Source organism: Budorcas taxicolor, chromosome 10 (genome assembly GCF_023091745.1).
Source record: "Budorcas taxicolor isolate Tak-1 chromosome 10, Takin1.1, whole genome shotgun sequence".
Taxonomy (NCBI): domain Eukaryota; kingdom Metazoa; phylum Chordata; class Mammalia; order Artiodactyla; family Bovidae; genus Budorcas; species Budorcas taxicolor.
This window is the reverse complement of record NC_068919.1, coordinates 98,313,857-98,337,254: the sequence shown is the minus strand read 5'-3', so window position 1 is coordinate 98,337,254 and position 23,398 is coordinate 98,313,857. Positions and strand designations below refer to the sequence as shown.

At 47.1% G+C, this 23,398-nt stretch overlaps 1 protein-coding gene across 1 annotated transcript in view; it reads left to right on the top strand.

Annotated features, from left to right (window-relative positions):
* Positions 1–3,042: 3,042 nt before the first annotated feature.
* PTPN21 (protein tyrosine phosphatase non-receptor type 21) overlaps positions 3,043–23,398 on the top strand; it is a 74,135-nt gene continuing 53,779 nt past the window's right edge. Inside the window, exons 1-2 of the mRNA XM_052646218.1 lie at positions 3,043–3,092; positions 7,502–7,880. Coding sequence (XP_052502178.1) covers positions 7,701–7,880 — 180 coding nt within the window. The 5' untranslated portion in view covers positions 3,043–3,092; positions 7,502–7,700. The remainder of the gene's footprint in view (positions 3,093–7,501; positions 7,881–23,398) is intronic.

The window sequence follows — 23,398 nt, the reverse complement described above, 5'->3', positions numbered from 1 at the left end:
AACAAGAGGAGGTGAAGATACAGATATATAATTGCTTATTTATCCACAGACTATCTCTAGAGGGATACATAGGATTATGGTAATACCAGTCACCCCCAGGAGAAGAACAGGCAGGGTAGGAAGGAGACTTTTGATGGGTTGAACCATGTAAATTACTTCACTTCCTTCCATGCAAACATAAGCCAGGTAATCATTTCATGCCCCTGATGTTGAAGGCATTGTTCCAGCGGCTTGCCGTGTCATGGGGCCATTACTGTCCATTAACGTGGTTGTGGGAAAACAGAGCTTAAGCACTTGGTCAGCAAGCGGCACTTGTGCACTGTGAGGGAGGAAGTTCAGCTGTGTCTAACATCGCTTGGGTTTTACCATCATTTTCTATTTTTAAAATTCTTTTACTTTCTTCCCGATTCAATTAACAAGGTTTATTTAGTGCCTACTCCCTGCCCAGTGGTGTCCTGGGAATTCTAGGAGACATGAGAGAAGCCCGCATGAGCCGAGTTTTAGTGTGGGGATCACTGTGGAATGGAGTGATGAGCAAGTTGTCTTGGAAGCCGAGCCTTGAATTGAGGTTGAGGCATGGAGAGCAACGGAAGGCTTAGACAAGCGGAAGGTGGGCAGGAGGTACTCTGAGCCAGGAGACACGGCTCATCACGGGGCCTTAGGGGAGAGGGGAGAAATGTGGATGGTCAAAGAAGCTGAGGGTGGTTTATTAAGGCCCAAGGTCAAGCAGAGCAGCTTAGCTGTGAGGGTCCACTGGGAGTGATAAACCCCAAGGAGAAGTCAGCCTAGCATTAACAAGGGAAAGAAGAGAGAGCAGAAACCAGAGGCATGCAGACCACCCTTGTTGCAATAATCTAGATGTAAAATGGTGAGGGGTGAAGGTTTGGACTAGAATGATGTAGCATTAACAAGGGAAAGAAGAGAGAGCAGAAACCAGAGGCATGCAGACCACCCTTGTTGCAATAATCTAGATGTAAAATGGTGAGGGGTGAAGGTTTGGACTAGAATGATGGCGGGGGAGGTGGCATTCAGGAACAAAGAGGAAAGAAAGCATTCCTGAGACATTTCAAGGGAGGAAGTAGCAAGCAGGTCTTGAGGATAGGCTGGGGATGGTGAGAGAGAACACTCACACATAATGTCAGTCTTTCTAGTTTATGAGACCAGAAAGCAACTCATTTTCTCTTTTCTTTCCTTGCACGCACATTGACCCCCTCATGGAGTCCAGCTGAAATTCAGTTGTAAAGCAGAATCGACTTTTTTCCCAGTTGGAAACGTGTAATCTTATTTGCTTTGAGCTCCATTACTCAACCTGAGTCTTGCCTGGGGTTTGTTCTCCCATAGCACTCCTACTTCCAGGATGAAGCTTTCCTCTTAGGCCTTGGTAGTCCTGTGTGTGGTGTGCAGGTTTATCACCCACTAAACCAGAAGTCCTTTGAGAGCAGGGACCATGAGTAAGTACTCAATAAGTGTCTGTTAACTGTTGAGGAAATGAGATCTAAACTAAATTTAACATAAGAAAGCTTTCCAGGGGCTTCCCCGGTGGTCCAGTGGTTACGAATCTGTGCATCAGGGTTAGATCCCTGGCTGCGGGATCCCACACCCCTGCTTTGCAGATGGCTGCTGCAACTAGAAAAAAAGTCCACAGGCCGGAAGGAAGACAAAGCTTTCTAGAAACAAAGCTATTTTAAAAATAATTTACATTAAGTTTACATAACAGAAGTTTCTCTGCTCCAGTCACTCAAACCACTGGCCAAGTAAGAGCAAAACACCTATTGTTAAGGTTACTAGGACCACACAGTTTTATTCCTTGGCTTAAGTGTAGACCTGCAATAATGATAATGATGGTGACGTAGTGTAATAGTACCATATAATAATAAAAGTTGCTCTTAGGAATCAGAATGAAGCCCTTCATGTATGTTTTACACAAGTTGCTGGATAGTGATTATTTTCATTATTTCACAGGACATGAGCAGGCACAGAAAGGTTAAGAAATTTGCAAAAGGTCCTCCAGCTAGTTAGCTTGGCTCTTAGCTAGCTGAGATTCGAACCCAGACAACTGGACTCTGGAGTTCCCCGATCCTTAAAGCGCCACTTTGGACTGCATGAACAAACAGCTCTGCTGAAGACCTAAAAGTTATTTGAGGCATATCAGTCTTTTTGGAGGCTTCCCTGGTGGCTCAGACTGTAAAGAATCTGCCTGCAGTGCGGAAAACCTGGGCGTAATCCCTGGGTTGGGAAGACCCCCTGGCACTCCACTCCGCTATTCTTGCCTGGAGAACCCCATGGACAGAGGAGCCTGGTGGGCTTCAGAACATGGGGTCGCAAGGAGTTGCACACGACTGAACGACTTTCACACACAATTTTTTTTAGGGGAAGGGGACTTTGCCACCCTGTATACCAGTCCTTCCCACCCTGTTATCAATCCTTTTTTTATGGAGTATGCCCTTAGACGAAAGCAACGGAGAAGAAATAGACTATTTGAACTGTTTCCAGACATGTAGACGAGTAAACGAACAACTCCGGCAATAGTACCCTTTTACCGATCACCTAGTAACGCGGGAATAACACCCTTTACCTGGCACCGAAATGTTACCCCCTCCTCTCATTTTTGTTAAGGCCTCGCTTTATTTGGAAACTCTCAAAATAAGCGGTCATATGATTCAAACAAGCAGCGGCGCGCCCCCTCCCCGGCGGCCGGGCGCAGCTGTCCGCGCCTCCCCCGCCCGCATTCCAGCCCTCTGAGGTCACGGGCCGCCGCCGCCTCTCCGGATCCGCCCGCCCGCCCGGCCCGGGGGAGGGACGCCCGGGCCCGGCCGCCCCGCTGCTCCGGCCGCGCGTCCTCCGGCTGCCCGGCCCGCGCCGGGCCTCTGCGTGCGGCGCCGCCGGCCCCAGCTGCGGGCCTCCGCCCTCGGCGTGGGGGAATGCGCGGCGGGCCGGGGCCGGGGCGACAGGAAGCGAGGCGCGCGGGCCCCGCGAGCGCGCTGCGGCGGGGGCTGGAGTGCGGGCGCGGCTGCGGCGGCAGCGCGGCGGGGCCCCGCGGGGCGGGCCGCTGAGCGGGGCGCGCGGCCCCGAGGATGCGGCGGCGGGAGCAGGTGAGGGCGCGGGGTCCCGGCCCGCGGGGCGCGGGGCGCGGGTGGGGGGCGGCGGGGGCTGAGCGCGGGGCTGTGTCCGCCAGCCAACACCCCCGAGTCCGGGGAGGACGCGTCCCGGCTGCCCAGACCCGAGGCAGGGACGAGCGTAACAAAGAGAAAACTCTTCCAGGCTGTCTTCCACTTGAGGCATTTGCAGAGGGGTCTTTTTTTTATTTTTTTATTTTTTATTTTTTTTTTTGCAGAGGGGTCTTGAACTTGTATTCGGAGCTCCTCGGTTGATTGTGAGCGGCTTAATTCTGCATCTGGGCTTTAAAAGTCTTACGCATGTTTGTGCCTCTCGGAATATTAAGTGCGAGATTTGCCAGATAACTTTGGCGAGAAGGAGAGGAACGAAGGACTGTTTCGTGGTGATGGCTTGTTTTGGTTTTGGAGTAAAGAGTGTTTACTCTGGAAAAAAGAATTCTTGGGTCTGCAAATTCCGACTTGTGATTTCTGCAAATCCTGATTAGACTGGCCGCTTTTGGCATGCCCGTCTTATTTTCTTTTTTGCTGAGAAAGCCTTATAATAGCGTATGCTCGCAAACGCGTTCATAATACTCCGTGTGCGCCAGGTGACAACCGCTGTATGCCTAAGGGTTGCTGATAGATTTTTTTTTTTTCTAACTTTGGGATATGATAGAAATTTTATTCTGAAAGTAGTTGTCTGTTGTTTCCAGCACATTTTATTCTCGAGTTCTACGCATAAATGTGTTCACGACAAATATGCGTTGGATTTAATGCTATATATCTATTTATTATTCTAAGAATACAATTTTAGAGATTTTATTTGAAAACATCATTAATAAAATTACACGTAATGAGGACTGTAGCAACAAAGCGGAAAACTACAGGATTCAGACTTTAAAAGTGTATTTGAGAAGCTTCTGAGAGGGGATGTAAAAACATTAAAATGATACTTGAACATAATATATACCTATTTTTTAAATTTCAAAATAAAGTGGTTTTGTAGAGAAACAAAATATCTTAGTATATTTTCCTGCAAAAGCTAATTATGAATGTCTGTTTAGTAATCAGCTAAGACTTCCAGACCCAGCTACAGTTCAAATTATTTCATATTATTTTACACCTGAAACAGACACCCCCCCCAAAGCATCTTCAATTTCTACTCCTCTATTCAAACATTCATAACTTTATGAAAATATTTGGTAGCAAATACTGTACATAACTGAAAATTGTGTAAATTGTTTCACACACATACCCTTCAACTTTTTCAATTACTTTTTATAACATCTACCAAAATAAAAAAGAGAAAACGTTGGCTTGTCTATATCCTTGATGCAGTAAAACATTTCAAACTCAGGGACAGCAAAGTTTTACTCTGCTTCATCAGAGCTTAAGTTGATAATTAAGTTATATAATGTAATATCTACTGCCTTCAGGGCGTAATTCATATTTGCAGTGAAGAGAATACCATGTTTGAACATCCCTAATACAAATTTTCATCTTTCCTCTGTACAACTTAACTGTTGTTTCCAGTTACCATAATTTGTATGTAAAATTTAAATTCATTACCTTATCTCGATAGGGTATTTAGCATATCTATCTATAAGGGTATCTATAATCTTTTAAAATGTACTCATGCATGCATAGGCACTTTTCTAGTTGAAAGCTTATTATTTCAAGTTCTCACTTCTTGATTTTTTTTTTTTTTTCATTTTGTCTCAAGGAGCTATTTGGTTTATACCCTGACACACGCAAGAGCACTGAAAACTGCAGGTAGAGCCCATGTCTTTTCATAATGTCTATTTTCTATTCCCTTCTTTAGTAAGGTGCTTTTACCTTCCAGAGGTACACAGCAAATGCTGTTAAATTAACACAGTGGCTTATGCACTTCTAGTTTTCTTTTTTCTTCTGGCCTTTTCCCTCTATCTCCTGTTTTTAACTTTTATTTTTCTGGCTCTCTGTGGATAACCAGAGCTCAAACAAACAAAACCCAAACCCAGACAACAAAAGCAGAAAGTCGTGGTTGGGTCCTTATTAGAGATACAGCCATGTATGTAATTATAGCTTGCTTGTAATCTACTTAAGAGCAAGGACGGCTTAGGAATTGATTCCTTTTAGACTTTCTGTAGGGCTTCCCTCGGAGAAGGCAGTGGCACCCCACTCCAGTACTCTTGCCTGGAAAATCCAATGGACGGAGGAGCCTGGTGGGCTGCAGTCCATGGGGTCGCGAAGAGTCGGATACGACTGAGCGACTTCACTTTCACTTTTCTGCATTGGAGAAGGAAATGGCAGCCCACTCCAGTGTTCTTGCCTGGAGAATCCCAGGGACGGGGTCGCACAGAGTCGGACACGAGTGAAGCGACTTGGCAGTAGCAGCAGCAGGCCTTCCCTGGTGGCTCAGCTGGTAAAGAATCCGCCTGCAGTGCGGGAGACCTGCGTTCAGTCCCTGGGAGAAGGAAACGGCCACCCACTCCAGTACTGTGGCCTGGAGAATCCATGTACAGTCCATGGGGTCGCAAAGAGTCGGACACGACTGAGAGTCTTTCACTAGACGTCTCCACAAGGCCCACTGGGGGGCTTCCCCGGTGGCGCTAGAGGTAAAGAACCCCTGACCAAAGCAGGCAGACCTAAGAGACGGGGTCGATCCCTAGGTCGGGAAGAGTCCCCTGGAGAAGGAATGGCAGCCCACTCCAGTATTCTTGCCTGGAGCATCCCTTGGACAGAGGAGCCTGGTGGGCTACAGTGCCTGGGGTGGCAGGGTCCAACAGGACTGCAGCGACTTAGCACACACGCCTAAAGGCCCTCTCCACGGCCTTGTCCTCAGAGACGCAGTCCACTTCGGTGAGACGGAATTATGAAGTGTTAGGTCTGCCAAAGCCTGGTTCTCCTCACCCCCGCCCCCACCCCGGCCCAGCGCGGAGCGCCCATCACCTCCGCGGCTGAGGCGCCGTGGGGGAGGCGAGACCGCGGAGGGCGCGTCTGGGGTCGGCCCCCAGCTCAGCCCGCCGCCCTGTGAAGCCGAGAGCGCCGCTTCTCCCGAGGACCGGCTTCCGTGTCCGCTGGCGGCTGGCGCTGCCCCTCCGCGCGGCGGTTCCCGGCCCCGGCACCGGGTAACCAGCTGCGACCCAGCCCAAGGCTGCGTCCTCGGAGGCAGCCTCGGTTCAGAAGACGACGGAGGGCGGGGGCCGTCCCGGGATTCTGCCGATATCTGCGATTTTGTCGACTTGTTGAAGGCGGGGCGCGGGGGGTATTCCAAAAAAAAAAATCCTGTCAAAGTTCCAAGCTGCCGCTCAAGGCCGTTTTGCTTCCGCCCAGGGATTAACGCACCGACTGGCGAGCTGTAAAAAGTTTTACGTCACGTGTTTGGGGTGTGGGGGCAGTTCTGAGGTAAAGGGACCCCGCTCAAACCGCACGCTTGTCTGCAGGGGCGCTAGGCGGGTCCTTTAAGCTTTCCCTGCGGCGTCAGCCCGAGCCTGTCCTCCCTCCGGAGCGTCCGTTCGGAAACGCGGCGGCAGGCGGAGGGTTCCGGCGCCGCCGAGGCCGCCGGTTGCCCGGGCAACGCCGCCCGCTCTTCCGGGAGCGCGGAGTCGGAGCCCTCGGCGCTGTTGGCCGCACGGGCCGGTTGAGCGCCGTGCTCGCGTCTTTATCTCGGGATGGAGTTCGAAACCTCGTCCAGCTCCTCCTCAGGGCTGAGGTGCCGCCTCGGGCAAGGCTCACCGCCTCTAGGCGTCCCCACCCGGAGACGGGCGCGGGCCAGGCTTTTCAGAGCTGACAGGCTTCTGCGTGGTAATCCGGTCAATGGCGCGTGTAGAGTCTTCTACAGTTTGCTTATAAATAAATCGAAATGGTGACGTAAGTATCTGTAAACCGGGAAGTTCTGCACATGCCTGTTAAGTGTTCACCTCATTTGAACTTCACAGCTGCCACATGTGACAGGGGATGATTCCATTCGGGTTCGGCATTAATTTGCCTAATTGGGACTTGAACGTAGCTCTTTCGGAGGTGGGTTTTTTTTTTTTTTTTTCTTGACAGTGAACTCACCTAAGGGCTAAAGATACAGTTGGAGTATCGGGGAGCCGAAAAGGGTTAACTATGAAAAAAACACCCAGAACTTTAGGAAGAGGACCACTGATTCTCGCTACTAAATTTGGGGCTATAGTACCAGCCCTCGTCCACACGTGGTGGCCACTGTTTGCGGAATTGAATGAGGGGTGGAGTCTGACCCGGGGCCTAACACACCTCTGCTGTGAAACTTCTCTAGCCCCTCCCAGATCCTGCTAAGGCCTTCTTTTTTTCCAGAGGGAAGATAAAGCTTATTCCTTAGATACAGCTTTTATTGATTTTTATTTTTAAAAACAAAGCCGGAGTTGCTGCCGCCCCTGTAACCAGCGTCCCTCTCTCCCCAGCACTGGCGTGGGAGCTCCCATCACCTGGTCTTTGGAGACTCGGTTGCTTTTTGATGGCAGCAGCTGCCGGGTGAGCAGTCGCAGACTCCGCGGTGCTCCTCGTGTCGGGACGGAATCCCTTTCTCTGGCCATCACCACCCCTGGACTGCTGGCGGTGCTGTTCGCTTTTTACCCCTCCAGCTCTTGAAGGGAGAAGAAGATGCCACTGCCATTTGGATTGAAATTGAAACGCACGCGGCGCTACACCGTATCCAGCAAGAGCTGCCTGGTTGCCCGGATCCAGCTGCTCAACAATGAGTTTGTCGAGTTCACGCTGTCCGTGGAGAGCACTGGCCAGGAGAGCCTGGAGGCTGTGGCCCAAAGACTGGAGCTGCGGGAGGTAAGCCACCCCCCCACCCCCCTAAAGAAAAATAAAACTGCAGGCTTCTCTGGCCGAATTTTGCTCCTTCCTTCCAACTACTATAAATGCACGCTGGCTGTGTCTTCTCAAAGTACCTCCCTGGCCAGGATAATCTGGGGCTTCCCTGCTGGCTCAGTTGGTAAAGAATCTGCCTGCAATGCAGGAGACCCAGGTTCCAGCCTTGGGTGGGAAAGATCCCCTGGAGGAGGGCATGGCAACCCACTCCAGTGTTCTTGCCTGAAGAATCTCATGGAGAGAGGAGGCTGGAGGGCTACAGTCCATGGGTCGGAAAGAGTCAGACACCGCTGAAGTGGTTGGCCAGACAGGCGCTAGGATAACCTGAGTTGAGCCTGTGAGCCCTTCTCCTTGCGAGGAAGGAATGAAACAGAGCAAAGAGGACTTTTCTTGGGGATGCCCCTTAAAAGAACTGGAAAGAGTGGATGGCATCACCAACTCAATGGACGTGAGTTTGAGTAGCTCCGGGAGTTGGTGATGGACAGGGAGGCCTGGCGTGCTGCGGTTCATGGGGTCGCAAAGGGTCGGACACGACTGAGCGACTGAACTGAACTGAGATTAGGTTTGTTTTTTTTTCCTTACACATTTATTTATGTATTTGGCTGTGCCAGGTCCTAGTTGCGGAGAAGGCAATGGCACCCCACTCCAGTACTCTTGCCTGGAAAATCCCATGGGCCGAGGAGCCTGGTGGGCTGCAGTCCATGTGGTCGCTAAGAGTCCACGTGACTGAGCGACTTCACTTTCACTTTCATGCATTGGAGAGGGAAGTGGCAAACCACTCCAGTGTTCCTGCCTGGAGAATCCCAGGGACGGGGAGCTGGTGGGCTGCTGTCTATGGGGTCGCACAGAGTCGGACACGACTGAGGCGACTTAGCAGCAGCAGCAGCAGGTCCTGGTTGCAGCATGCATGATCTTTTAGCTGCCATGTGTGAAATCTAGTTCCCTGACTAGGGATGGAACTCCAGACCCCTGGGTTGTGAGCGTGGAGTCTTAGCCACTGGACCACCAGGGATATCCCCACAATGCCTGAGTTTTGAAAATGTTTATATGTTCTCCCAAAATGTAAACTAAAATGAAACAGCAGTGCATGTTGGCATCTGTGTGAAGAAGCTATCTTCGAAATGGGTCCTTTCAGCCCCCAGATATCCAGCAGACACCTAGGCAAGTCCTGCCCAAATTCTTGACCCACAGAACTGTGAGCAAGATAAAATAGCTGTTTTAAGCTACTTTAAAAAAAAAAAAAAGGAATGCATTTTGGAGTGTCCAAGTAGTTCTGACCTTCTAGTATTTTTTTTTTTTTTGACCTTCTAGTATTGATCCCACATGGGTCATCCTGATTTAGTAGAGTTTACTGACTTTATTCATTTGTTCAGCATTCAGTGACTCTCTTGCACGTGCGTGCCTGCGTGCTTAGTCACTTCAATAGTGTCCAACTCTTTGTGACTGCAACCTTTTGGACTGTAGCCAGCTAGGTTCCTCTGTCCATGAGATTCTCCAGGCAAGAAGACTGGAGTGGGTTGCCATGCCCTCCTCTAGGGGATCTTCCCAACCCCGGGATCGAGCCCGAGTCTCTTATGTCTCCTGCATTGGCAGACAGGTTCTTTACCATCTGAGCCACCAAGGGAAGCCCTTTGTTTTCCACAGGTCAAGCCAAATTTTGGGAGACATGTTTCGGTTTGAATTCTGGTTTCTGCATCAATTTAGTTGTTTAACCTTATGTGAGGAATGTGACCTGTCTGAGCTCTGGTTCCCTCATCTGAACCACAGGGTGACAGTGATGCCTAACGCTCGGAATGACTGTGTGATTTAATGTGCACGTAAAGCCATAGCTCCGATAACTATAGTCTGTTACAGTAATCATAGGATTTTCCTGGAAAAGCCCTAACCCAGTCTGAAGGAAGTTGTGGCGTCCTCAAGGACCCGCATAATGTCCTGCATTTAAAATGCTGTGTAAGGCGTGTGAAGAAAAGGGCTCTAATTAAACCCAGGCCTCTTTGGTCTTTGGCTGCCTGCTTCTGGGGTAAGAGAGAGATGGAAAAGCTAGTTATTTCACTTAAATGCCTATGTTATAGTCTTGACTGGGAAATCCTGCTGATTTATAGTTTATGAGAAGTCAAGAATAGATAAACTGTGCCCCTGGTGAGCGTCCCATCATTGCATCAGTCAGTATTAAAGACATATTAAGGGCCAAGCACATTGAAAAAGACCCTGATGCTGGGAAAGATGGAGGGCAGAAGAAGGGGACAACAGAGGATGAGGCGGTTGGATGGCATCACTGACTCGATGGACACGAAAGGGAGGGGAAAGTCGCTCAGTCATGTCTAACTCTTTGTGACCCCATGGACTGTAGCCCTCCAGGCTCCTCTGTCCATGGAATTCTCCAAGCCAAAATGCCAAAGTGGGTAGCGTTCCCTTCTCCAGGGGACCTTCCCAACCCAGGGATCGAACCCAGGTCTCCTGCATTGCAGGCAGATTCTTTACCAGCTGAACCACTAGGGAAGCCCAATGGACATGAGTCTGAGCAAACTCTGGGAGGTGTTGAAGGACAGGGAAGCCTGCCTTGCTGCAGTCCATGGGGTCACAAAGAGTCGGACACGACTGAGCGACTGAACGGCACATATCGGTACCGGGAGCTCAGCCTGGCGTTGATACCGATAAGAAATAGACACAAGGCACGCGATGATGAGGGAAGCAGGAGGCGCTGTCGACATTAGGGAGAGGCAGCGGAGGGAAGGCTTCTTGGGGCGAGTGATGTCTCAGCTGGGACCCGAAGGATGGGGTGGGGTGGCCAGTCAGGGGCTGGAAAAGACTGGCCCCACATGGCCAGAGAGACAAGGCAGGTAATCTCCCTGGTACCTGGGGAGGGAGAGGCAGGGCTGCAGGCCAGGGGCCACCCAGTGCGGGGTTCTTCTGGTTTGGGGCTTGTCCTGCAGATTAGGAAGTTAGTGAAGAGTTTTTATTTTTTAACTTTATTTTAAAAAATTGTTTTTTCTTTTTTGGCCATACTGCGAGGCATGCAGGATCTTAGTTCCCAGACCAGGAGTCAAACCCGTGCCCCTCTGCAGTAGAAGCATAGAGTCTTCACCCCTGGACTGCTAGGGGAGTCCCAGTGAAGAGTTTTTTAAACGTGCAGGTGGTGTGATTGTTTTTACGAAGCCATGCTGCCTGTGGAGAAAATGATTAGAAGAGTGGCTGTGGTGCAGACAGCAGTCACTTGGATCTGGATGGGGCTGAGGAGGAGTGAGCTGAGCCTGGAGATCTTGGGGATCTACGGAGGGACTGGCCAGGGTCCAGGTGGATCCTAAGGTTTCTGGTAAATGGTGGGGATTGCCCCCGAGGGAAGAAACAGAAGGAAGAGCAGGCTGGAGGGGAGTTGGCGGAGGTGTACGCGCCGCTCACCTCCGATGTGCTGAGCTTCAGGTGCCAGTTGGAGATGCCGAGCAGGCAGAGCATTCGCGGGTCCGGAGTCCGGGTGAGAGGAACGTTAGAAGGAAAGGAAGTGCAGTGGCCCAAGAAGGGGAAAGTGAACCAGAAGAGCCCGCCTCAGTGACTGGTCCTGCCTGCTTGCGTTTATTTAGTCCCGTCTCTTTTGTTCCCTTCACCCATTTTTCCTTTTTTCCTATTTTTTTTTCCTGTGATTTCTTCCTCATGCACCTGGTCTGCCTATAACCACTAGAGTCAATTTGTTGAAGAACTGTGGTTAATTTATTAGTTATAATAAATTAATGATGGTTAATATGTTAAGACGTGAAAAGTCCTTTATAAGCACAGGTTGAGCTGAACCCACAGGCATTGTTTTGCTTCTTTGTTAGTCAAGAAGCCCAGAGAAGTTGCCATCCCTTGTGTGCGATGATCATACTCAGAAACGAGCAGCTTCATCCAGCTGTGGGTATATGATGAGAGTGATTTTTTAACAGAAAGGAAGAGTGCTCTAGGTGGGAACAGGTATGACCCCTAGAAAATGTCTTGCCCCTGGACAGGCTGTCCCACCATTTCCAACATTTTAGTATAGTCATGGTCAGAAAGTTAGTTTGTATAGCAAACTTTTCAAAGCTTCAGAAGCTCTGCTCTGTAGGATATAAACAGGTGGCTTAGGCCCAGGCCTAGTCCTACCCAATGACTGTTTAGAAATCATCTGAGTCAGGGCAGCGGCTGTTCTTACTTTGTGTCCATACATCACTCATGGGATTCAGTCAAGAGATAGTGGTTTGTTATCTTGCATTAGTCTCCTGTCAAGAAAGCTCAGAATCATAGCATGTAGATTTGGCTGATAAGATTTTGCTACTGCCCAAATTTAAGCTGATAGCATAAATCTTTACTTTCTTTGAAAGTTGAATATCATTTCACTTCTATTGTGAATCCGCCTGCAATGTAGGAGACCCGGTTCGATTCCTGGGTCAGGAATATCCGCTGGAGAAGGGATAGGCTACCCACTCCAGTATCCTTGGGTTTCCCTGGTGGCTCAGCTGGTAAAGAATCCACCTGCAGTGTGGGAGACCTGAGTTTGTTCCCTGGGTTGGGACCATCCCCGGGAGAAGGGAATGGCTACCCACTCCAGTATTCTGGCCTGGAGAATTCCATGGACTATTACATGGGGTCGCAAAGAGCTGGACGTGACTTGTCAGTCTTTATAGTTTTTTTTGACCAAGTGAGATATTTGATAGTACATTAAGGAACTAAAAACTGAAAGGTTAGTATATTTATATCCAATATAGTTAACGTGCATTGTCAACTTTTTTCTGAACCCACTGTATTTGAGCTGTGAAAAGTGGCTTTTTAAAATGGGGGTGCGGGGTGTTGCTGCAGGAAAACATTGCTGTTTGTGGTAGCAACAGCCTCTCAGAGCTGCTAAAACTCCTTGCATGTCGTTGAGTTTCATAACTGTTTCAAGATAGGCTGTCAAAGTCTTTATAGAATTTAACGGGAATTAGAAAAACTTTCTAATTGTGAAAGTGTGTGTTACCGAGGTTTGATGGAGGTGGTGAGACAAGAGTGTGTCACCCACGAGGCAGTGTGTCTGAAAGAATGTTACAGTCTAGAGTGAGATGGTCAGACCTAAAGACCTGTTTCGGAGAGTAAGCCCTGTGTTACCCCAGCTCATTGGAAATTTGTGAAACCAGGATGCAAGCGTAGTCATGTACGATGAGATACAGAATTCCGGTATCTCATCGTAAATTAGGATGAGGGCTCTGAGTGTGTTTGCCCTCTGGCTAGGCCAGGATCTCCCCGTAGACAGGCTGTTTGGGAATCAGAGCAAACCGGACATTGCTTGGTGAGCGTGGATTCAGAGAAGGGAAGTTGCCCGGAAAGCCTTATGTGTATCTTCCCACGGGGAGTGGCCGTGCCTCCAGGATAGTCGCGGCGTCCTGTCTGGGCCACCCGGGCCGGCACTGCCTCTGTGGGCCTCTTGAGTAGGCCAGCCTGCTCAGCGACTGGTTGAGACATGTGCCAGCTGGGTTGGAAACACCTGGGTTTGGGTCCCAGTGTTGCCACCTACCAGTTGTGTGCTCTTGGGCCAGTTACTTAATTCCCAAGCCCAGTGGCTTTGCATCTGTGAGCTGGGAATGATACTGTTGCCTCTTTGACAGGGGTTGTGAGGGTACAATCTTAGCGAGAAAACTCAGCAGAGCACCTGGCATTTGGGAAACTCTCGGTAAGTGTGAGTCTTCAGCACCGTCCTTGGGGTTTGACTCCCATTTCCACGCTATGCTCACTGACCTCTTCAAATGAACTCCTTTCTTTCTTTTATAAGTATCTTTGCTTCTTCCGTTTACTAAGAGGATACATGTTTTTTTATAAAATGTCCTTATATCGATAGTACAAATAGAGTGGCCACTGGTAATGGCACTTCTTACCTCACTGAACAGAATTTTAGTACACCACTGTAATGTAGCAGTTCTGTTGGAACCTCTGTCTTCATGCCAGGGGTAATTAATTTGTACAGCGTCACTGCCCACAAAGAGAGCTTAAGTAGGTCTTTACTTTTCTTTCTTCCCTCTTGCTCTCAAACTAACCTCTAGGATTTAAACAAACAAAAAATAATGAAGCTTTTACTTAAGGTTTATATTTTTTCTCTAAGGCATGTCTTTCTCAGGAATTCTTTCAAATCTTATATTACATTTGATAATCACGTTTTAATTGTGCTATACTGGGTTTTAATTAGATTCATTGCAAAATATAATTTATTTTCTTAAAAATTTTAATTCGTTTATTATCTCGGCTGTGCTAGGTCTTCGTTCCTGCGTGTGGGCTTGTTTTTTTCTCTAGTTGCGGCGAGTAGGGCCCCCCCTCCAGCTGGTCCAGGCTCCCCCCGCCTTGCCGTGGCTTCTCCTGCTGCGGAGCCGCGCTCCGGGCCGGCGGGATCAGGAGCTCAGGCCCGAGGGCTGTGGTGCGCGGCTCAGCTGCTCTGCGGTGTGTGGAGTCTTCCCGGATCAGGTGTCTTCCCGTGTCTGCTGCACCGGCAGGCGGATTCTCGATCGCCGAGCCACCAGGGAAGCTCCCTTTCTGCAGCTTCTTGCTCAGTAGACTACCCTTGCCCCATATGCTTTTTATCATTTTTTTGTGTGTGTTTTCATTCATTGATACACATTCATCGAAACTTACTAGGCACCCTGTGCTGGGGGCCTGTGCCTGGTGTGCAGGTTATGGAGCTTCAGAGGACCCAGCAGAACTGGTTTCTACCTCCCACCCCCCACCCCCCACCCCCCAGCGGTACCTCACATTCATGTGATCCAGCTATTCTCCTTCTTGGCGTATGTCTTAGTCCACTCAGGCTGCCCTAACGAAGTGTCACAGATGGCGTGGCCCATAAACCACAGAGACTGATCTCTCACCATTCTGGAGGCTGGGGGTCAAAGGTCAGGTTGTCGCCATGGTCAGGCTCTGCTGAGAGCCCTCCTCTCCTCTGGCTGGCGGCTTGCCGGTATCTCACTGTGTCCTCACCCGGCAGAGAGCAGGGGAAATGTAATTTCTTTTATAGCATGTCTGTCTTTATCTTAATGTTCTTATTCAGCTTAAATTTGCATTTGGTTGGAGTTTTTAAGTTTTTAGATCTCCAGTTAGAAAAACAGGACATTTTAAAAATCCTAGAAGCCTTCTGGGGACTTCCCCGGTGGTCCAGTGGTTAAGACTCTCACTGCCAGGTCTGGGTTGGATCCTGGTCAGGGAGCTAGGATCCTGCAAGCCCCGTGGCACAGCCAAAAAAGAAAAAAAAAAAAAAAACCTGGAAAGCTTTTGAAGATAAGGTTTTCATGCTTCTGCTGCGATACATTATGTGTTAGTTTTATAACTTAAGTTTTAGAGGGCAGTTTTCTTTCTGCTGTTTGTGACTGCTTTGTGTAGAGGGAACAAGGATCCCATTGTTTTCTGCATGTATAGCATACATACATAACTTTTCCAAATAAACAGCTTTCAAATGGCTGCTAAGCACCCCTAAGGTTACCTCTGAAGCGTTTTATTGAAAAAGTTGAAAAGTCTAGCAAAACTTAGAAGTTCTCACTGTGGCCTCTCATTTTAAAATTATAATTTGATATTTGGTTACTTTGTTCTGATTTATCACAGATATTCAGAAAATCGTATTTGAAATGCACCCCACACATGCCAAGTTTTGACTCCTTGATATGTAACCTCCGTCATAGTAGGACTGTTGCACCACCGGTGTCTGAAGTGGTGCTGGTGCCTCCTAGGGCGGGCTTCCGCAGTGGCTCAGCGGTGGAGGACCCACCTGCAGTGCAGGAGGCGGCAGGTTCGATCCCTGGATTGGAAACATCCCCTGGAGAAGGGAACGGCAGCCCATTCTAGAATTGTTGCCTGGGAAATCCCATGGACAGAGGAGCTTGGCGGGCTGCAATCAGTGAGGTCACAGAGAGTCAGACGGGACCGAGGGATAACACGGCCATCACCACCTTACAGTGCATGGTTGCGGAATCAGTGTCCCCTGAGTTTAAAAGTTAAGGATCTTGCTTTGAATTTAGACTGATAAGCAAAGACCACAGTTCAGTCAAGTCAGCCTTTGTTTGCTGTATGGTTTTACTTCCTGGAGAGAGTTGAACATTTACAGACTTTGAGCAGAGGTAGCAGAGAACCTCTTCTCTTTAGACTTTTTTCTTTTTCATTTTGGGATTCTCCTCAAATACTTAGAGTGTGTGTTTCTGAGGCTGTCTGGGGTGAGATTGCTCTGTCAGGGGAATGGCAGCTTCTTTGCTGAACTTTAAACTGATTCTTCTCACACTGTTTTCTGGCAAATGGGGACATTTTTTGGCTGCGGGATTTGTTGGAATCAAAGAGGAATCAAGCATTTAATACAAACCATTGCTCTCAAGCACTACTTTAGAAAGTGTTCTTGGCCATCAGAGTGTTTTATTTTAAATTAGCGTCTTAGGTATTCCAAATATCCACTGACCTTATCTTGACTGTTATCTGAGTAGGCCTCAAGAATTTCATGCGCATTTCCGCCTGTACTAGCTATTTTCATTTGGGCTCTAAAAATAGCTGAAATATGTGTACGGTAAGAGTATAGTACCTGCAAACTTTTTAGCCTTTGGGCTGAGCTTTTACTCATTCAGGTATGTATGTTATAAAACAGGAAAGGTTGACTTATAGACAAGGATCAGTAAATATTTTAGTTTGATCTTTTGGACCATCTGAAGCAAATTTAAATCTTAGATTGGCCTCTCTATCTAAAGCTTTCCAAAGTCCAAACTTGATTATAAATGAGCAAGGATTTTTCTTGACTCTTAGATTTTTCTGTTACTTCTCTTACTTGGTCTAAATAATTAAAACTAGTCATATAAGTAAGTAGAGGGATTTTATATACAAACATGGAGATACTATGCACTTTACAATAATGTATCACACAAGTTATTACAGATTTTGGACACCTGTTTACTCAAAGAAATGGAGTGTTTAACCTTTACTGAATTTCTAGTAAATTTCAGGGCTCATGACCTGAGCCGTTCTTCTGCCAGTGCTGGATTTTTCACCTGAGAGACACTGGCGATGTCCTTGAACGTCTCTCGCCAGCGGTATGTCCCCGCAGTGTGGTCTCGTGACCATATGGAATCGAGAGTGGATTTGCTCGTTTACAGAGGTTTGTGAGTCGGTAACAAGATGGCAAGCAGGGGAACTGATGGCGTTCCAGGGGAGCCCTCTAAGTTCTTCATTACCCATGGTGCTTATGGCTTCAGATCGCATTCCTTTGATACTAGATGCTGTTAGCAGCTTTCTGCCGTCCTCCTTGTGGGTGGATGCACGTTGTTGCTGGAAGCTTAGCATCTCTTGTTTAATTCTCACAGTGAGTTGGGCATTCTCTCTTCCAATTTAAAAGGAGGAAACTGAAGTTCTGAAAAATAGGGTGCTTTGCAGTGCTCACCTGGGCAATCGTACAGCTAATACGCAGAGGAGCCAGAATTTGAGTTTGTATGCGTCAGACTTCTGCTTGAACTTTGACTTGTAAAGTTGTTTTTTTTAATGAGTTTTAAAATCTTAAGTGTCATGGACCCTTTGTAGAATCTGATCAAAATGCAGAATCTTGCACACAATTTCAGATGAGTCTAGGATCCACCCCTCTTTCCATTCATCGATGAGCTCAGGTGGTGGGCCTCAAGGCCTCTTGGATGAGGCAGTCTTTCCCCTTCTCTCTGCTAAACAGGGTCTCTTTCTTCCCTACTCTTTGTTTTTCCAGAGGGAAGGTGGTGGTAGTGAACATTTGTGAAAAATTCAAGACCTTCATATTTTTAAGAAAATAGTTTGCCTCTGAAGTATCACGCCTTACCCCCTTCCCCAACCAATGCCTGTTTTGAATGGCCTTTAGATTTTAGGAAAGGACATTTGGGGTATTCATTTCCCTCTCTTGGATAACTTACTGTTACAGAAAAAAAGAAAATCTCCTTTCGAGGAGGAAAGGGAGCAGATTGTGAACGGTAGCTCCTTCATCGCGTCTCCGGCGGTGGATCCTCATCTTTCTCCCACCAGGCAACACCTTTGTGCCCACCCAGGCAGTAGGTGTGTGGCCGTTCTCCCCTGACGGGATGGGTTACTCATATTTCCTTCACGCATTAACCAACCACCCCAGCTAGTTGTTGAGCAGTTTACTTTACTCTTCTTGTCAGAATACATACCGTGTCTGAACTTGGCCTTTTCTTTTCTGTTAACAAAGCTTTTTGCTCATATCACTGTTGTAAACAATATGTTGCTTTAGCAAATATTTTTCTATTTGTTTTTCTAAGCAGTTTGTTCATACATAAATGTCACTTAGGTTTATCTTTCAGTGAACTGACAGGATATCCAAAGGCAATTTAAATTCCTCAGAATCATCTTAAGATGTTAATTTCACTAGAATAAACATGCATGACCCAGATCCTATATGAGAAGGAGCGGCTTGTTGTAGAAATAACTCTTGTCAAGGGTTTGTGTCACTTCATCTAGACTATCCAAATGAAGTCACTAAAAGGTGTGCAGGGCTTTTATTTATGAATAGGACACTGTAATTGTGTTATTTTGAACAAGTTTTAACTGAGCAGGCTAAGAAAATATACAAGTAATTCCGTGCTGGGTGGCGGCAGCTCATTTCTCTGTGAATCGAAAAGCAGCTTGTCTGTGCTCAGTCACGTTATAGTTATTTAGACGGCTCAGTCTTTGACTTGAGAAATTAGTTTCCATGTCAAATGGCTTTTTAGCAGACGTCAGATTCCAGCGTTACGGGCGACCAGGCGGGGATCCGGGGCTAGGTGACCGTGAGCACTCCCTGTGTGGCCGAAGGAGAGCAGCTCCTCGGGCCCCTGTGTCTTTCATGCGTGACTGTTGCCTGTGGCAGCAACAGTAGCTTTCTGCTGGGTGCTGACCGTGCGCCTCGCCGCTGCCCTAGACGCGCCGGTGCGGACATGCTCAGTGTCATCCTGCGTGCGACTGAGTTCCTTCCTCCTCCCGCCGTCTCAGAAACGGCGTGGACCAGAGACGGCAGCCTCCAGACCACGGGGGGTCCTGACGCAGGACACGTGTGTTGTGTGTGTGTGCAGTTGCTCAGTTGTGCCTGACTCTTTGAGACCCTGTGGACTGTAGTCCCCCAGGTTCCTCTGTCCATGGGATTTTTCCAGGCAAAAATACTGAAATTGGCTATAGGGGATCTTCCCAACCTAGGGGTCAAACCTGAGCTCTAGCCTGCGACTCCGGCCTTAGCAGGCGGACTCTTTACTACTGAACCACCTGGGAAGCCACTACTTGTTTAGTGTAGAGTTATTTTTCTTTAGCCATTTCTGTTTTCTTTTTTCATCATGTAAATGTGTTCATTGGTTAGAATAATTTACAGAGAAAAATGACTCAAGATGTCCTTAAGTCAGCCAATGAAGCTCAAGAATTATACCACTGAGAATGAAAATATTCCAAATGATGTCCTTTCTCTTCCTTCCAGAGTTTGGAGTGGATTATCTAGAGAATAACCTTAATTCTCACCCATATTTTGCAAATGCTTATTTGTTTGTATTTTTGTTAACTGGCATGCGTTTTGAAGTCAGATTTACGTCTGAATGGTGACTTAAGGAAAATAAGCATGTTTGATAATGAAACATATGTCTAAGACGACGAATCAGTGTTTGTACAGTATCTATCCCCCGTTGCTGGAGTGCAGACTTCACTGTCCATCACAGTGCTGCCTGGCCTGCTTGGGGCAGCCAGCGAGCGGCGCCCCCGGCTAGAGCCGAGGTCTTCCCGCTGCAGGCTTAGCGCTTTTCCCTCAGCAGCACGCTGCTTTTTCTTTGAGCCATTGCCATTTTCCTAAAGAAAAACAATCCAGTCATTATATATTTTTAAATAATTTATTTTAAAAGGAAAGAAAGAGAAAGACAAGGAAAAGTTGCCAGAGAGAAAACCCTGTTACTGAAGGGCTGGCTAGCACTTAAGTATAGAATTTTTTATGCTACAGAAGACGTAATGAGAAATTTTATACTATTTCAGGGGACTTAAACTCTGATAACCGGAGCTAATGTTACTTGAGGACTTACTCTCGCGTGTTCTAAGCCCTTTAAATGTTTCTGTTTATTTTAATCCCTACCAGCCCTATGAGAGAGGCAGTCTCATGCCCATTTTGTAGGTGGGGTGAACTGAGGCCAAAAGGTGTCGAGTAACTTGCTCACGGTTAAGAAACCACGACAGGACTAGTGCTTCCGGCTCCCTGATCAGCACCTTTCCCCTCAGTAGTTAACCTGGGGCCAGTGGCAGGTGGCCTGCACCGAGCTCATGCCCTTAAGGGCCGTTTGTCAGAGTTGCAGCCTCCCAAATCTGATGGAGATTGTTTTAAGTACTTTTGAAATTTGTTATCTTTTATTTTAATTACTACAGTCTATTTTGCTTAAAATATGATGTTGAAGTTGCATCAGGCAAGGAAAGATAAAGCCTGAGAAGGAGCGTGAATCACGATTAGGCCTCGAGGCGTGGTTTGGAACGTCTGAAATGCTGAGCGCAGAGCCGCTTGATAGGAAGCCTCTTGCGAGCTTCCTGGCAGAGTTGGAAGCTGCAGTCTGCTGAAATACATACAGCCCAGGAGAGCTGCCGCTGAGAGGTTTTCCAAAGCAAGATCTGGCCGCCGTGCTGTTGGCTGGACTTGGGGGCTTCTAGAGTAAGAGTCTGCCTCCAGGCAAGAAACAGTGGTGGAGCCAGGGAGCCTGCTGAAGCTCTTGCTGTCTTTATTGTTGAAGCCGGGTCACTGAGATTCAGCTGCTCTGTACACAGGTGTCTTTCAGTCTGCTACAGCAGTTCCTCCCACCAGCCAAGTGTAACCATTCTACCATCTGTGAATTACAGGCATGGGGACAGTGCCACGCACATTGTTATTCCATCTTTAATTCTTCTGCAAGTCATGTTTCTATCGTTTAAACTTTGGTTTTTAGCCACATCATGCGGCGTGTGGGGCCTTAGCTCCCTGATCTGGGATCAAACCTGAGTCCCCTGCACTGGAAGAGCAGAATCCTAACCCCTGGACCGCCAGGGAAGTCCCTGTTTGTTTTTTTGTTGTTGTTGTTAATTGAGACTTTTATCATTATATTCCCTTATTTTAGCCATTATATTCCCTGAATGTACGGTAGTTGGATATAGGAATAGAGAACTGTTCCTGTTATCCTTAGTAGCACATACATACTAGTGGCTCGTTCATTCTCTTCTGCTTCTGAGTGAAATGAAAATATTGTATATATTAAAAGAGAAATCTGTGTATTTATATTTGTCTATTTGACTGTACCGGGTCTTAGTTGTGGCATGCTGTGATCCTTGATCAGGGGTTGAACCTGGGCCCCCTGCGTTAGGAGCTCTGAGTCTTAGCCACAGGACCACCAGGGAAATCCCTTGTATGTATTTTTAAGTAGCACTTCTTGGAATAAAATATAACTGGCATTATGGTACTTAAACAATTAAAAGATATTGAGTGTGTGTTTCTGAGTTAAGTACTCCCCATCCCCTACCCCATTCCTTGATCCTCAGTGAACAGCTTCGATTAAAAGGAAATCCATTAGACCCTTGAGTGTGGCCTTTATTACATGGAACTTTATATTATTGATAAAAAAGGGGAAATAGCTTTTTTACATTAGAAAGGGATACACTTTTATTCTTTTCTTGGAGTATTTGTGTATATGGAAGAAGTATTTGTTAAAAGTAGAAAAACCCCTAATAAATATGCAAGGGAAAAAATTAGTTCTTGTATGATGAAACCATGGTTTTCAAACTCCCTCGATTAATGAAGAAGCAAACATAGCTTGTTGTAACAGAAGTCTGAGATTCTTCACATGTATAATTAGGATTTTAACCAGGAAAGTAATTTCCCTGATTTTTTTTTAAATCTTCAGATCTTTCGTGGTAATACTAGTTTAATGGCAGTGGAGCGGTTGTATTTTTTTTTTTAAGGCAATGGAAAATACGTGGGGTAACGTTCTTTTAGACAATAGATGTTAACCGTGACCGTATTCATGGACAGTTTTAAACTCCCCATTCTCATTCCCTTTCTCTCTCTCTGGCCTTCCCCCACACCATCAGCATTTCTTTGGCTTTTGGCCGTGATCGCCTGGGATGTGGCATCGTAGTTCCCTGATGAGGGACTGAACGCATGCCGCCTGCAGTGGGAGCCCCGAGTTCTAACCACTCGACTACCAGGGAAGTCCCCATAACCCTTTCAGTGTAACATGGAACAGCTGTAACTTTTAAAAAACCTTTTTGTTTTGTATTAGGGTGTAGCCAGTTAACAAGCAGCTTGTGATAGTTTCAGGTGAATAGTGAAGGGATTCAGCCATACATATACTTGTATCCATTCTCCCACAAACTCCCTCCCATCCAGGCTGCTACATGACGTTGAGCAGAGTTCCCTGTGCCACACAGTAGGTCCTGTAAATACAGCCTGTACACACTGCTATATTTAAAATAGTGTGTCCGTGACCATCCCAAACTCCCTAACTGTCCCCACCCCCTGCTTTTGCCCTCGCTCCAGTAACCATACGTTTGTTCTCTAAGTGAAACAGCTATGATATAGCCTGACAGGAGTGAATGTCAGGAAAATAAGCAGCTGTTCCTAAATAAGCCCATTTCAGCCCTTCTTTTCTTGTTTACGTTACATGGTTACAACTAAAAGTATTGCTCATGGTGAGACGAGAGAAGGAATAACTAATCCTTCAAGAAAATGTGAAAAAAACTTTTCCTGTGACTTAATTGAAATATAAAGACTGTAATATGGCCAAATTAGACTGAGGTTATCTTTTTCACTGTTAATAAGAAGAGAACAGCTACCATTTATCCGTTGCCCTAAAACACAGGCATTTGTGAATTAAGCTAATAAGCAAGCTCCAAAAGGCCCAAATTTCGGAGATTTGAACAAAGAGAATGTTCAAACTGCTGCACAGTTGCACTCATCTCACACGCAAGCAAAGTAATGCTGAAAATTCTCCAAGCGAGGCTTCAACAGCATGTGAACCGAGAACTCCCAGATGTTCAGGCTGGGTTTAGAAAGGCAGAGGAACCAGAGATCAAATTACCAACATCCACTGGATCATAGAAAAAGCAAGAGAGTTCCAGAAGAACATCTGCTTTATTGACTATGCCAAAGCCTTTGTGTGAATCGCAACAAACTGTGGGAAATTCTGAAAGAGATGGAAATACTAGACCACCTTACCTGCCTCCTGAGAAATCTGTGTACCGGTCAAGAAGCAACAGTTAGAACTGGACATGGAATAATGGACTGGTTCCAAATCAGGAAAGGAGTACGTCAAGGCTGTATATTGTCATCCTGCTTATTTAACTTCTATGCAGAGTACATCATGTGAAATGCTGGGCTGGATGAAGTGCAAGCTGGAATCAAGATTGCCGGGAGAAATACCAATAACCCCAGATATTCAGATGACACCACCCTTATGGCAGAAATCGAAGAGGTACTGAAGAGCCTCTTGATGAAAGTGAAAGAGGAGAGTGAAAAAGCTGGCTTAAAACTCAGCATTCAAAAAACTAAGATCATG